This window comes from Neopsephotus bourkii, unplaced genomic scaffold (assembly GCF_033783945.1).
Source record: "Neopsephotus bourkii isolate Nb327-2 ecotype Australia unplaced genomic scaffold, CSIRO-AGI_Nbou_v1 NB_318, whole genome shotgun sequence".
NCBI lineage: Eukaryota > Metazoa > Chordata > Aves > Psittaciformes > Psittacidae > Neopsephotus > Neopsephotus bourkii.
The window spans coordinates 8,327,984-8,343,360 of NW_026900826.1; the positions used below are offsets into that span (position 1 = coordinate 8,327,984).

Consider the following 15,377-nt stretch of genomic DNA (forward strand, 5'->3'; position numbering starts at 1 on the left):
TAAACTGCTATAAAAAGCATCCTTCTCCTCTTCTGCCTCACCCTCCATATATAAACTGGCTTAGAGTCTTGGAGCAGGTTCACTTACAGTTGCATGTAATAATAAGTCTGTACAAACAATTTTAAAACCTGAATTCTCTCATATTTGGTACTGAGAGGGATATTTAATTTTATTTAATTTTTACCTCCTTCAGGATTTTGGGGAATATCAAGAAAGCTATTACTCGGTGCAGACCACTGAAGGAGAACAGATCTCTCAGTTAATAGCAGGTTACATTGATATCATCCTAAAGAAGGTAAAGTACCAACATAGTAAAAGCACAGCAAAAAATCGCTGTACAGCAGTGGAAAAGCTCAAATGTGCGCAAACTGCAGGTCTTTTTCTCTCATGAAGTCAGTGTCAGATTCAATAAATGTTAAATAAACTGCAGGTTTCTATAGATGGTTTAAAACTTGGTTCAAAAGTAACTTCACTCTCTAGTGCAAAACGAAAGCAGCCTTGCTGTCTTGATAGAATACAGATGTATTTCCACTCCCTTCCAGTCTTCAATTTCTTCTTCGCAATCTGCTGACACAGCCAGTTTTAAAATGAATGGAATTAGGAAGAGGTTAACTAATAACCCCCCGTGAAGATTCACGATACGAATGAGAAGCATGCAGTTTCCAGGTGTCAAGTTGAAGATATCTGTGTTTGAGGCATGTATGCATATAATAACATTTCAGGATGCTAAAGGTGACTTGTAGCTGAGTTCCAGTTATCTGAGTCAATCTGATGCTCCTGAGTTAGAAGAGAACAGAGAGAAACATGGTACGTGTCTGATCTGTACCAGGATTTGCTGTTGTTGCATATCACTCAGTACTCTAAATATTTTTTGTGAGAAAAGACTGTATCTCGGCACTTTTTTTATACCTTTGTTCAAAAAAGCAGCAATAGGCTTTTTTCCTTTATACGCTTAATCTGCCATGGTTTAGAACCTGCTCTGTTAAATGCTGAAGAGCACGTCTTCTGAGGTAGGAGGTATTGTGTCACACACTGCCAAAAAGCATGGTGTTCGCACCAGACATGACTCTGCAAATTATTTGACTAGGTTTCAGATAAATGACAAGGAAATGGTGGAGTGAAAGCAAAAAGCAGCACACGTTGTTTGACAACAATTTGTTATTTTTATTTCCCCTCCAGAAGCAAAGTAAAGATAGATTTGGACTTGAAGGTGATGAGGAATCAACCATGTTGGAAGAATCTGTTTCACCTAAGAAGTGAGTATATACAACAGAAGGAAATGCTCTTTGAGTGACGCCTTTTAGCTGGGGCAGCTTTTTTTTCAAATGCAATACTGTGGTTATTACTGTTAAGGATTTTCTACAGGTTATTTCAGCAGAAGGAAATACTTCCCCCAAATAGTTCAGCTGGCTCCTAGCTTCGTTTGAGGACTAAAGAGCAGGTATTTGTCACAAAACTGGTGGTTAAAGAAACCAGCTGTGGCACCAGCTTGTGGTATCTTGACTCTTGAGCAAAGGAACTGAGGCTGTAATTCAGTAGGATGCTGGGGAGGGTACTTCAGCAGTAGTGAAGATGCACTATATTTTTGATGTTCATACAAGTATCTAGTATTTACAAGGTTTTAGTTGCTTGTGTCTGCTAGGTAAATTAACTTTTGTCAATTGTATACTGGTTCTCGAACAGAGCTGCCTTATTTCATCAAATTGCTTTAGACAAATCAGATGTGTGATGTGGGTAAAGGTAGCTTTGGTACTAGTAGATCAGGCTGTGGTTCTGATGGGAGAGTAACTGAAGATAGCAAAAGCAGAGCTGTAGAGCTGGCCATGCTCTTGAAAGGAATATTCAATCTTTCCTTGCACTGAAAGATCACAAATAGGTTTGTGGAATTACAAGCTGTAATGAGCTACTCAAGTTTCCTCTTGGAGCTCTGATTATGGTAGTGTCAGCAGTGTGTATGTGAGAAGTCTCCCGGATTTATTACATGGTTTATAGGAGATAGACTTGTTAGATATTTAATGTGGCCTTATGTGAAATTTCAGCTTTTGACAAATTGTACGTATTCAGATGTGCTTGCTTTTGACACTGCCCTTTCCAAATCACTTCCAGAATATACTCTTAGCTAAATTCTGTCCAAAGAAGCCCAAAACTTGTAACAGATGAATACAAGATTTTTCCCAATTGAAATAATTGTTTTCGTAGTAGTTGTTAAAGCTAGACTTTCTAGCTGTTAAAGCTTGAATTAAATATTTTTAATTATGAACAGTATATCTGGCAAAGTACTTCATGAGCATGGATGACATAACTATTATTCTTGAAAGTATCCTGCCTCCCAGCTCATTATTTGGTAGGCTGCCAGATTATTAGCATATGCTGTGTATGCTTGTGTGTATGAAGAAGGAAGAATGTTAAGTTTAGGGATTTCTTGTAAAATGGTTTCTGTTAATCAGTCTGTGAAACAACTAAACCAAAGCAATTGTTATGCCATAAGGTTCTGTCTGTCATATGTCTGAAAGGGGTAAAGCTATTGTACCACATACACCAAAACAGCACATTGCTTGCTTGCTTGGTGCCTGCTTATTAGGGCTACTAACATTTGATCTGTCAAAAACCCCAATTTAATGTTATTTTTCTAAAATGTTAGAAAATGGTTAGAAAGTAAAACTGGGAAGTTTTCCAGCTTCTCCAAACATTGTGAAATGCAATTTAAAATCCTGAAGGAAGAGTGTCCAACAGAGATTGATCTGCAGGAGCTAATGCCCTGTATTGTATTTTGTATTTTTCCTCCTTTCCAGACCTACCATCTTGCAGCAGCAGTTCAACCGAACAGGGAAGGTGGAGCATGGCTCTGTGGCACTACCAGCTGTGATGCGTTCAGGGTCCAGTGGCCCAGAGACTTTCAACATTGGCATCATGCCTTCTCCCCAGCAGCAAGTCACAATTGGCCAGATGCACAGAGGACATATGCCTCCGCTTGTGAGAAAACTCCTGTTTTGTATTTGAAACTTTACTTTTTTGTGTGTGTTTGAAACTTGTCTGTGCTGAAAGTAAGTCAGAAACAGCTTAACTCTTCTACTCCCTGTTCCCAAGCTGTAAGTTTATAATAGCCTCTCTCTTCTGCTCCTTCTTCTTCATGCTTTTCCTCAGCTCCAGCATCGGTCCTGTCTATGAGCTACAGTCCTTCAAGATAAATTGGCTCCAGTGTGGGTCCCCTATGAGCTGCAGCTGCTTTCAGGAGATCCTGCTCCAGTGAGAGTCCTCCATGAGTTGCAGTTTCTGTCAGGACTCTCTTCCAGTGTGGGGTCTCCATAGGATGTAGTTTCTTTCAGGGAAATATCAACCTGCTACAATGCAAAGTCCTCTGTGGGCTGCAGGGTGGATATCTGCTAGCATGGCCCTCTCTGCAGGCTGCAGCAGAATAACCTGCTCCACTGTGGTCTCTCCCAGGAGCAGCCGGGGAGTCTCTGCTCTGCCACCTGGAGCTAATCCTCTCCATCCTTGTCAGACGTTGGTGTTTGCAGGGCTGCAGGCACCCAATACATATTCTGCTCTACCTAAAACCCTTCAGTCTTCCGTTAGCTTATGCATATTGATGGTAATTCAGTTTTAGAATGGTACTTGATTACATTGGTAGGCTGTGCCAGGAAGTCAGTAATGTTATATCCTTGAAGCAAATTTAGTTTTCATGCTTATGTTCATAGAATGCAAATTAAGACAGCTTGGTGTCTTTCTGTGTGTCTGTTGTGCATTGCTTGATCTGAGAAACTTCAGCATTTTATTAGTATGTGCAAGTAGCAAGGAGTATAAAATGACATGGGCTGAAGCAAGACTGTGTGAGAAGAGTGTTAGAAAGCTTTGCTTTTTCCATTGCACCAGGGAAAAGGTAGCTTTCTGAAATGGCCTGGTGTTGGATTGCTGTCACTCACTGTCTTTCCATGCGTGTGTAACATCTGTTTGAAGGGCCATTTGGAATGTAGCACACAGCCATTTCCTTGTTTTGCCTTTCAGACCTCAGCTCAGCAGGCCTTGATGGGGACTATCAATTCCAGTATGCATGCTGTTCAACAGGCACAAGCTGACCTCAGTGAAGTCGATAACCTACCACCTTTAGGGCAGGACATGGTGAGCTTTTCTGGTCCCTCATGGAAATGGATCTTAATGCTTTGGGGTGTTTAGAGATCAGTCATTATCCCTGGATCTAAAGTGGTATTGGTAAAGCTTTCAAAATGAGATAAAATTTTGTGTTCTCTTTAAGGAACTCATGTACAGTGTTCCACCTGACTCTGATCAGTCTTCTGAGATCAGGTGTGGCAGAATTCCTTGCATAGCCGTGTCTGGAGTCTTGCCAGCACCTTGTGCATATGTACAAATTAACACAAACTATGGGCAATATTTATGGTGGAAGTGACTGCCTCCAGGACACTTGGAAAATAAAAAAACAGGTTTCTGTCACTCCTGATCCAGGTTAGGGCAGAGGAACAGATCAGGAGACTATTGGTTATGGGGGACTGTCAGTTAGCCTTCATAGAGGCACTGTTTCTGGCATTTACCTCAAAAGGGCAGCTCTTGAAATGTGGTAGCAATTCTGTAGTGAGTGATTCAGCAAAAGAAAATGCTTGTTTTCGTATGTCACTTAAGCATTTGGTTGTTGTCCTCTGTTTCGCTTTTAAAGGTTCATGAAGGAACGAGAGATTTCGAAGTATCTCCTCTTACAGAACCTCACTGCAATCTTTAATTCTTTTGTTGTTGCTCTTCAGGCATCTAGAGTATGGGTTCAGAACAAGGTTGATGAATCAAAACATGAAATACACTCTCAGGTTGATGCTATCACTGCAGGAACTGCATCTGTTGTTAACCTTACAGCAGGTAAATTTAAAAGGGAAGGATCTCCTTGCAGTCTCCTAGTTATTTCTCCATCTAATTCAAGTAACACAAGGGCTGAGTATGGGGCAGCTGGAGAAAATTTTTCTTGAAATTACCCCAGTAGCTAAGTATATTGATGTGTGAAATGAGCTTTCAGCCCCTCCCAACACTTTCTTTGTATCTTCAGTTTCTCTCTTACACTAAAGATACGACCATTGATGAAGATAAAATGTGGCTTGCTTACTCCACAGAGTATGATAGAGGATGTTTGCAAAGTTGTTACAAAAAAAAAGCATTCTTGATCTGACAGTTGTCAGAGAGAGATTATGCGCTTATTGATGGTGGGGTATTTTCTTGAGCAAATTACAAATTGGAGGAGCTGTGAGTGGCTTAAAGGGGTCACTACTCTATTACTTTGGGTTCTTTCAGTGTTGGAAGATACCTGAAAATGTGAACTGCTCAGCAAATTGTACTGAATGAAGAGAAATTCTATTAGAAGATAAATTCTTGTAGAAGAAGAAATACAGAAATTGGGAAAATCCTGTCAGTCTGATTTTTTTTTTTTTTTTTTGTTAAAGTGACAATGAAACTACTTAGTAGGCATTGCTTGGCTATCTTGAAATGTCTCTTTTGAGTCTTACCAGAGTGTAGCCTGGGGTAGCTGCCTCTTTTTCCCTTTTAACCAGTAAAGCATTATGACCATGAAAAAACACTTTCTCTACAGGGGACCCAGTTGACACTGATTACACTGCTGTGGGATGTGCAATTACGACCATCTCTTCCAACCTCACTGAGATGTCTAAAGGCGTGAAACTGCTTGCTGCTCTCATGGATGATGAAGTTGGAAGTGGAGAAGACCTCCTGAAAGCTGCTCGAACCTTGGCCAGTGCTGTCTCAGACTTGCTGAAGGCTGTGCAACCCACTTCAGGAGAGGTGGGTAGATGGAAACTTCTCAAGTTCTCTCTGTGAAATGCGTGGCTTTGGCTTTTTTGAGACATGTTAGCTTCTAAGCTAACATTGCCTGCTCCACGCCAAGCAATTTCCCCTGAGCAAGTTCTTTTCACTGTTTCTGAGTCCTTCATCTGTCTTCAGGCCTTTAAGTATTGCACCTTGATATTAGAATGTCCTATGTTATTTGCAGAGGTTAATTGATTTGTGTAATAAATAGTTCATTTATCTGGGTCCTGTATTCTCTTTGAAACAAATTTTGAACAGTAGTAAGACTCAGTTTAATAGGAAGTGGAGAGATACTCATCCATGATTCTTTTTCTTTACTGTCTGTATCTACTTTGACATATAAGATGCCTTGGATCTCTTCAAGTGTTTATGTTTTGAAGAACATGAAATTTCTTGATGTTGCACATCAGTTGGCATATTGACTATTCATCCTTAATAGAGTTATTACAACAATGTCTTATTGAGTTCTGTGAAATTCTTTACAAGTTCTCTGGGGCACTTTGCGTGAAACCTGTGAAATATGGATGTGCAGTTGTGTATTTGGAAAAGTAAAGATTTTTCCAAAGTATTTCTGTTGTGTAATGGGGTTTTTTTAGCCATATTGATTGCATGCTAATGCAGAAGTTCCTGGAGGAAATCTAAAATTCAAGTAAAGATCATTTTCTTTGAATTAATGTACTTCACCCTTCTATTTTTCCAGCCTCGACAGACAGTTCTGACTGCAGCTGGAAGCATTGGGCAAGCAAGCGGGGAGCTACTGAGACAAATTGGAGAGAATGAAACAGATGAAAGGTTCCAGGTAATGAGGGGGTTGCTTCTCACTGTCAGAAATGTGCAACTTACTAATGAGGAGGCCTCTGCATAAAACCAGGCTTCCTAAAGTGCGGTTAGGAAATGCCAGATTGAAAGTTTCTCCCTGCTAATTGAGGTTAATCCATTGTGAAATCGTTTTTAATTATACAATCACAAAGTGCTGATTTCATGGGAACCCACACTTCATTCTGTGCATCATACAGATGCTTTCTGGCTTCATGGAGAGCTGTTTGCACTGTAGTCTCCTCAGTGTTTCAAATGCATTTGGGACATAGATCTGTTCTTGTGGACTCCAAGCCAATTCAAAATTTGACTCATACCATCCAGTAAGTTGGTAACGTGGATGGAGAACTGTCAAGTTTTCTAAGTAATAGCCACGTTTGCTGCTTTACATGAAATAAAATGCTTCAGTTTTGATACAAGAGAACTTCTTACCTTTAGAAGACTTGATCTTAATATAAATGATCGTAATATAAATTCTTAATATAAATCTTAACAAAAACATACTTTTTTTTGTTCATAAGATTGGGTTTTCCCTTTATTGTACCAGGATGTTCTTATGAGTCTGGCGAAAGCTGTTGCAAATGCTGCTGCCATGTTAGTGCTGAAGGCCAAGAACGTAGCACAGGTCGCAGAGGACACTGTCCTGCAGAACCGGGTCATTGCTGCTGCTACACAGTGCGCACTCTCTACTTCCCAGCTTGTGGCTTGTGCAAAGGTGAGGCTAGCAGTGCCCATGAGGTGGCAAGTTCTTGGTTTGTGTCTGTGCTTCTCTGTATTTCCAGCGGCCTCTGGCGATATGCTGTGTTAATATCATAGCTCTAAATTTATGCAATATCAAAGGTTTTGATTAATGTATTGTCACCCATAACAGTGGCAATCAGGAGCCCTGAGTATGGGAGGTGTTGCTGCAATCTCCAGAGAAGTTTCCACAAAAAACAGAGCCCATCTGATGAGTTACTAATAGTGATAAAAAACTAGAAAACTTTGGCTTAAGAAGGGCATCTTGGCTGGGGATCACTATGTAAGTTATCAGTGAAAGCCTGGAGTTAGGATGGGTTTACCTCATGCAAAGCTAAATAATGAAAAGTTGGTATTCTTGCTGAAAATAAAATCAATTTGGTCATCATTGATTTTCAATATATTTACACTAATTTAAAGTAGCCCAGTCATTTTAATAAATCCATTGCTTTTGGCCAAGTAGTGGTGTTCAGTCAAAGCAAATTACAAAGGAGTGGAGCTCATACCTCAAATTCTGAAGTCTGCAATTGGAACAGTACAACTTCTGCAGCCTTTTTTGTCTAAAAACTAAAGAAACAAACCACTTGTTTACATTTACATTATGAAACAGTTCTCATTGCCTACCTGGATGCTGCTTTCAAATTCTGCATCGTCATCTTCTGCAGAAAACAAAACAGCCAGAAGGATTCTATTAAAATTAACAGCCAATATTAGGTACTAAATTTTATATATTTTCTACTTTTTTCCTCTGGCTGCAAGGGCTTTTTTTAATCCATGTATATGGATTTTCATTATTTGGACTCGACGTTCCTACTGCCAGTGAATTTGTTCAATATGGCATAAGACACCCAGCGGCCTCCTATTTTCCTTGTAAAATATGTAAACTTTTCCCATTGCTGAAGGCTCTCTGGATATGCCTGAACAAAACAAGGGAGGCTTGTTTCTAACCTGTAGGTTTACTACCTGTTTATTACTTGTCCTTCAGAAGTAGAACATGGTTTGACTTGTGTGAAGCACTACCTTTATTTAAACAAACAAACAAAAGGCTGATATGAGAAGGCTTTACAAGACCAGTTCCAGTTCAGATTTCATTTTATTTGGAATTCCAGGGGAGCAGGAGCCTGTCAGATGATGTAGTTATTCTAGAGGAGTTTGGCCCATGCCTGCCTTCCGGAACCATTCTCTGTGGTTTTCTCAGTTCAGTAGCTGTTCAAGAAGCATGAAACAAGAAAGGGACTTCCATTCTTAGAATCCAGTTAACAGTATGCAGAATCCAGATTCCTAATCTAGATGTCTGAAACTACCTATTTAAATACTTCCAGGATTTTCTGTCAATGGAAAACAGAAACCTGATGTAGTGGATTAGTAGTTAGGAAATTTGCAGATAAACCTTTTCTGAATGCTTTGTGTCCTTTCCCCATGCAGGTTGTGAGTCCCACCATCAGCTCTCCAGTGTGTCAGGAACAGCTGATTGAGGCAGGGAAACTGGTAGACCGTTCGGTGGAGAACTGCGTGAGGGCCTGCCAGGCTGCCACAGATGACACTGAGTTACTGAAGCAGGTCAGTGCAGCTGCCAGCATTGTCAGCCAAGCCCTGAATGACCTCTTGCAGCATGTCCGCCAGTTTGCAAGCAGGGGAGAGCCCATTGGACGCTATGACCAGGCTACAGATACCATCATGTGTGTCACAGAGAGTATTTTCAGTTCAATGGGAGATGCTGGTAAGTTTCTCTAATGAAACTAGCTTTTCATGAGTCAGAGATGTGGACATTTCAAATAGTACAAGTAAAAAGTCACTTCTCTGGTGTACTGTGTTTCTAGGCTAGTGCTGTGATGATGGGTAATCATTCAGCCCATAATATTAAATCAGCAGTGTGTACACAGCTGTGTGCTAAGTAGAATGAATATTCTGTGGAAACAATGAGTCTCATGCTAAAGGATCACTGCAATATTTTGTCTATTTTCTACCACTGCTTCACTTCACAGAATTGTGTAGCAGTTTCTCATCTTCAAATATAAAGACAGGTACCTGGGCAGATATTTCCCACTGACTGATTTCTCTATACCTAGATTTGTTGTAGGTTTTGAAACTTTATCCTGCTTTTTTTTTTTCTGTGATGTTTTTAAAATGTGCAGCTTCTAGAACTAACCAAAACTTGAGATGCCTGATACTTAACCAATCCAATATGAATTTTTAGTAAAGAACCAGTAAATTACTAAGGAATCTAGTTACTGTAGATGTGCACAGGAAGCCATGTCAAGTTTTATTTTTAGCTGACACTTATGATTCAGCTTCTGTACATAAGACTGCAGTGAAAGAGATGATCTTGAATAGCATTTTATTTCTGTTCACAGTCAAATATCTTGTTGCGCGATACTTATTTTTTAGTAGAAGGTGTTCAGATTCCGTTCTGTGTTTCCAACTTCCTGCACTTCTGAGGTCACAATTTTAACAGCAAAGAGACTCTGGCTTGTGACTGCTGTATTATTACCCAAGCAGGTTATTCTTTCTGCTTTGGTTTACTGGCTTAATGCTGTAAGAAAGGGCATTTAAAGTTTTTTTTTTAATAAGTGGAATATTTGGACTGGGAAGTGGAATATTTGGACTGGGAACTGAGTTACCATTATTAGTAAAAACCTTAATTCCAAAATTGCACTTTGGGGAATCATAGAATCATAGAATAGTTAGGGTTGGAAAGGACCTTAAGATCATCAAGTTCCAACCCCCCTGCCATGGGCAGGGACACCTTGCTCTATAAAAGCTAGAAAACTAACTGCTTTGCCTGCTTCTGAGCAAAGCAGCCTGGTAAGGAGGCAATTTAATTCTGAAGCCCCAAAGTCACCTTAACACATGAGAAAAATGCTGCTTTGGTTTTCTTTCCCATGATTTTTTAAGAGCATTTGGAAAGAATGAGACCTTAGGTTCAAATACATCCTAATTGATCTGATAACCTGCAGAAAGCCCAAGGCTTTATGGACTACAGTCTATTACAAAGGAGTTCAAGTCTATGCTTTGGTGACCAAATGAATTTGCCCTAGAAAGGGTGTCTATCCACTTCAGAAGCATCGCTGTTTCACCCCTGTTCTTCACCATGACTCTGGTATCTTAAGTATACACCTTGTTTTTTGGCTAAACCTACCTAATTGGTGCTGGCTCTCTTCTGACAGTTTAGTTTATATTAGACAGAGAAGAAGAATAGGTGAAAAATGGATAATTTTTATTAAAAGTGAAACCTTGGCTGTAATTTGAAAGCAAAATTATTAGTCTTCACTAGGCCAGGAGCTTCCTTGAACTATGTATTCAAAATTTCCTTAAAGTGTTGGGGTTTGTCTTCTTATCTAGAATGTAAATACTATGTTTTTTCCTCTCCTCTGTAGCAGTTTCCTTCATTTATGTTGCAATCCAATATTTTGTTTGTGAAGCTCCTAAGTTATGAACTTTGAATACCATTTTCAAGTCAAAAGAATGCTTCATCAAAAGAATACTTTGGCAAATGTGACTTTATTTTTATCTTGTTGAGATGACTTTTGAAATGGAAACTGAAATGCAGAGAGAAGGAAAGTAAAGGTATAACTGTACCCTGCAGGTGAAATGGTACGGCAGGCCAGGGTACTGGCTCAAGCCACTTCTGATCTCGTCAATGCCATGAGGTCAGATGCTGAAGCAGAAATCGACATGGAGAACTCTAAGAAGCTTCTGGCTGCTGCAAAGCTCCTGGCAGATTCTACAGCCCGCATGGTTGAAGCTGCAAAGGTACCAGGAAAGTGAAATAACTGACAGCTTCAAACTGTATGGTTATACATAAAGCAGTATGTGGGATATCATACATAGGATGTGGCTGATAGTACAGATGTTTTTTCTTAACCAGTAAATGTTCTGCATTTAACAATTTATTGTGATCATACATTGAGAAAAAATAACCCATAGCAGTCACAACTATCTCTTACAAAAGGTGTTAAGGCAACTTAGGAACAGTTCCCTCCACCTGGGAAATTTTGCCTGTGCTGTTTCCCCCCCTCCTTCCTGTTCTCACAAGAGAACTCTGTTTAAACCCACTAGGGAATAAGTGCTTTGGCATTGTTTCTCGGACCCTGCACTTACATGATATTTACAGATCAGGGCCAGCCATTCTGCTAGGGCTCTAGAAGGCCCATATGGCTGGCTGCAGAGCATATACTTGACTTGCAAGTACTTTCTCAGACTTCAAATGAAGAAAACCTACTGGGTTAAATCTCAGGGTCTGGACTGCAGCTCCTGAAAGGCACATAGAACTGGGAATTTTGAAACTGTTCTTTTCAAAGCCTACATTCATCAAAGTATGTTATTACAGATCTGGTGATTTACACAGGGGTTTTTTCCCAAGCACCTAAAGTAGTGTATAAAGCAAATGTTCAGCTGCCTTCCTCACGATACCTAACATACATGGTAACAACCTTGCACCAGCAATAAATTGTCCGCTTCAAAGTCTTGCAACACTTTAACGTTCTTCTAAATTTGGTTAAGACAATATAAGGAAAATAAAGGGCAGTGTAGCAGACACTGTCTGGAACTAAAGCCTTGGTAATCATCTACATTTTCTCCAGGAATTTTTACTAAGGCTCATGGTTTTCTCTCTGAAATCTTGTGCAGGGAGCTGCAGCCAACCCTGAAAATGAGGATCAACAGCAGCGTCTGAGAGAAGCAGCGGAGGGACTGCGGGTTGCTACAAATGCTGCTGCACAGAATGCCATCAAGAAGAAAATTGTCAACAGATTAGAGGTTGGAAACCAGAGCCTGTTGAATTTGCAGTTTATTCCATTTTGGTAATTAGTATCAGTAGATAATCTCAAGCAAGCAAAAATGCCTATTTCAGGAAAAGTGCTAAGCACAGAACAGCGCTGCAAGCTCACGTCCAGAGTACAGGGCTTGGATTTTGAGATGCTAGTTTGTGATACCATTGTCCTGAGAAAATTGAGCAACTTATCACTGACGTAGTAAAGTGACTCAGGAGACATTTGATGGTGGCCCAGTCATAAAATTAGAATAGCTGAGATTTCGAACAGCTGAACTGAAAGTACTTCATTTCTGTTTTCATTTATCTCTATGATCTGTCATTTACACACTGTCTTTTGGTGGTTGTCCTAGTGTATCTACCAGTTTCATGTAAATTTCCATAAAAAGATATGTTGAGTTGCAGCATATCCAAATAAACTGGTACTTTATCTGGAGAATCAACGCAGAAATAAAAAGATACATCCTATCTGATAGGACAGCCAAGAGGGAGAAAGGCAATTTGCTGTGCAATAAGAATAAAATACCTGTGAAGTTTGTAGGCAAGGTTTGATCTTCCCATTCACAGCCTAAAATGTAGAAAAGACAGATTGAAAAAAGAAACCTTTCATAAATCCTGGTTTCCAACTGTGGTTTTACAGTAGTCAAGTGTAATGAGATTAGACAAACAAGGAAAGCTCAAGGAGATAACTGTGTTCCAGAAGTGCATTTAAATTACTTTTATCTGACTAGAACCAAAAATGAGCAGTATTTCAGGAAATAAACACTGATGTCTCAGTTTTGTGGCTGTATGCAAGAAAGCTTTATGAAAAGGATAATTTACTTGTTTTACAGTACATACTGCCATACTGAGTGAAATGTGTAATGGTAACAATGAGCTTCCTGCTTGGTTGTATTTAGTGGGCCAGTTAAAGAAAAGAATGTTATAAAATGTTTGAATAGCTTGGATGAATGGTTGAATTTTTAATCTTCTCAGTGCTTTCAGGCTCACCAATATCAATATTTTCTACCTCTGCATAAGTTTGGTGTCTTTGGTTTTACCATAAAGCATTCTCAGTAGAAGCTGGCTCCCTTGAGTCTTTGTCAGAAGTGTTGATGTAGCAGTGTGAAGCACTGTGTATACTTCGCCTGTTTTCTCTGGCCTTCTTTGTAAGGAGCTAAATGATTAGACCATTTCTATTCTGTAACTGACTGCTTTTGGTCATATTGCATCTAAAGTTATGAAGGAGTAAGAGGTTAGAATTCTCCCAGTTCCACCTTTTTCTTTATTGTCAAGATAGAGGTGGGTAACAGTGTTCAGTTTACTTTCATCTTGAGAGAAGAATTCTGAGTTTCCTTAAGGCAATTCAAACTAATCTAAGGATACAGTGTATTAATCTGTCAAAAGTTGTTACTGTCAAAGTTGCCTAAAATACGTATTTCACCCTCTAAATGACTTCAACTTTTACCACTGATTTAAGTCTGTTTCCTTTTCTCCACAGATTGCTGCTAAGCAAGCTGCAGCTGCTGCTACTCAGACTATTGCAGCTTCTCAGAATGCAGCGGTGTCAAATAAGAACACAGCAGCCCACCAGCAACTTGTGCAGAGCTGTAAGGTAAATGTATCACAACCCCCTGAGAAATAACTCTTGAGCTCTGCTTTATGGGGGGCTGAAGATCACCTGCTGTAATAATAGTATTGCAACACACATTCATCTATGGATTCTAGAGAACCCTCATTTGTTGAATTACCCATAGCTTCCCTGCCTTACTGTTTGAAGAGCCTTGGGAAGCTGAGCTACTGTGACTGCCATGTAGTCATATTTGGCTGTTACAAATACCCCTGCAAATGCTTTACTACAAAGAATTGACTGGCATATATACCTCAGCATATATCTGTTGAGTAATAAGCAGTTCACCTGAAGTAAGTGCTTTAAGTAAATGCTTTGCTGCAAATCAGTCAGCAGTACTGTATATGCAGAGCTATGCTAGGAGTCTGCAGAGAAATCTGTACACTGGCTCAAGTGTGCTCTTTAGCACGATTAGCTCTGTGATCATCAAAACAGGCCTTTGATACGTACAGTGAAATGGGGCCGAGGTCTACTTTAATATAAAGGTAACCTTTGATTTTTCCACGACAAAGAATGGAGTAGCAGAGTGATTTCTACTATAATGGAGTGAAATCCTCATTTTAATATACTGGTTAGATAACAAACAGCACTGATCCTGCTACTCTGATGTTCAGCACACAAGCACCTGCAGTCTGAAATGTCACTGTAAAAACATTCTAGACCTTACAACAGGGTTAACATGATTCTTAGCTTGAAGCTGCCAAGACCACAGATTTCAAGGTGTGCCTGAAGTCAAGCACATTTTTATAGTTCCAATCTGGAATTCAGAGCCTGCTGAGAAGCTGTTCTTTTTAGTGTTTAAGCTACATTTGGCAGCTTCATTTCTAGCTCTGACTGATGTTGCTTGAGGGCTTTTAAATAAACTGTGTTCAAACAAAAAATTGAAAAGACAATAGAATGCAGAAGGGTTTTCTTTTGGATGGAAGAGCAGCTATGTGGGGAACAAGAACAAAACCAGTAAAGAAGGCATTGTTAAAATCCACATTAACATTCAGCAATTTCTTGGGGTTAATCCTAAAATGTTGTAGTTAAGCAAGGTAACTCAAGTGCATGTCAAAATTGTGATGTAGGATGCTGCTATTTCAGTATGAATTGAAAAAATAATAATAAAAGGTGAGCTGATTCACTTTATTGTTTCCAGTTCGTTCCAGTTTCTTGATGATCATTTCTTAGGTAACAGAGAAGGCTGATACGTTTTTACTTTTTTGGGGGGAGGGGAGGAGTTCATACTGCACTGCTGAAGTAAGTTTTATCGTGGAATGGAAGGACAAGGAGCATGAATCTGGGCAGTTCAGGAATAAAGTTTTAGCAATGCCCACTGTTGCGTGCTCCAGCCACATTATATAGTTTGTATTGTTAGAAGTTAAGGAAAAGGAGGCTGAGGTGCTGAAGTATAAAAGACGATGTTTTTCTGAAAAACATGTCCCCTCCAGTATAAGCTTTCGAGCTTGGCAAAGGAATTAAAATACTTTCTGCATGGAATTTTGCAGAAAAATCTTAGATTGTTTTGTAGGGTCTTTAATCAGTAGCTAGAATAATGATTTCTTAAGTAGAAGTCTCTGAAAAAATCCTATTACGTATTCATCCAGTTTCATGGTGTCCTAAAGAATTCTGTGAAGGCACAGG

The 15,377-nt window shown here is 39.6% G+C and overlaps 1 protein-coding gene across 2 annotated transcripts in view; it reads left to right on the top strand.

The window, feature by feature from the left end:
- TLN2 (talin 2) overlaps positions 1-15,377 on the top strand; it is a 150,452-nt gene that overhangs the window by 76,790 nt on the left and 58,285 nt on the right. For both annotated transcript variants that reach the window (XM_061347597.1, XM_061347598.1), the window contains 12 exons: positions 194-295; positions 1,180-1,256; positions 2,793-2,973; positions 4,006-4,119; positions 4,755-4,863; positions 5,585-5,793; positions 6,518-6,616; positions 7,181-7,348; positions 8,797-9,091; positions 10,958-11,124; positions 12,001-12,129; positions 13,623-13,736. In XM_061347597.1, the coding sequence (XP_061203581.1) occupies positions 194-295; positions 1,180-1,256; positions 2,793-2,973; positions 4,006-4,119; positions 4,755-4,863; positions 5,585-5,793; positions 6,518-6,616; positions 7,181-7,348; positions 8,797-9,091; positions 10,958-11,124; positions 12,001-12,129; positions 13,623-13,736 (1,764 nt within the window). The remainder of the gene's footprint in view (positions 1-193; positions 296-1,179; positions 1,257-2,792; positions 2,974-4,005; positions 4,120-4,754; positions 4,864-5,584; positions 5,794-6,517; positions 6,617-7,180; positions 7,349-8,796; positions 9,092-10,957; positions 11,125-12,000; positions 12,130-13,622; positions 13,737-15,377) is intronic.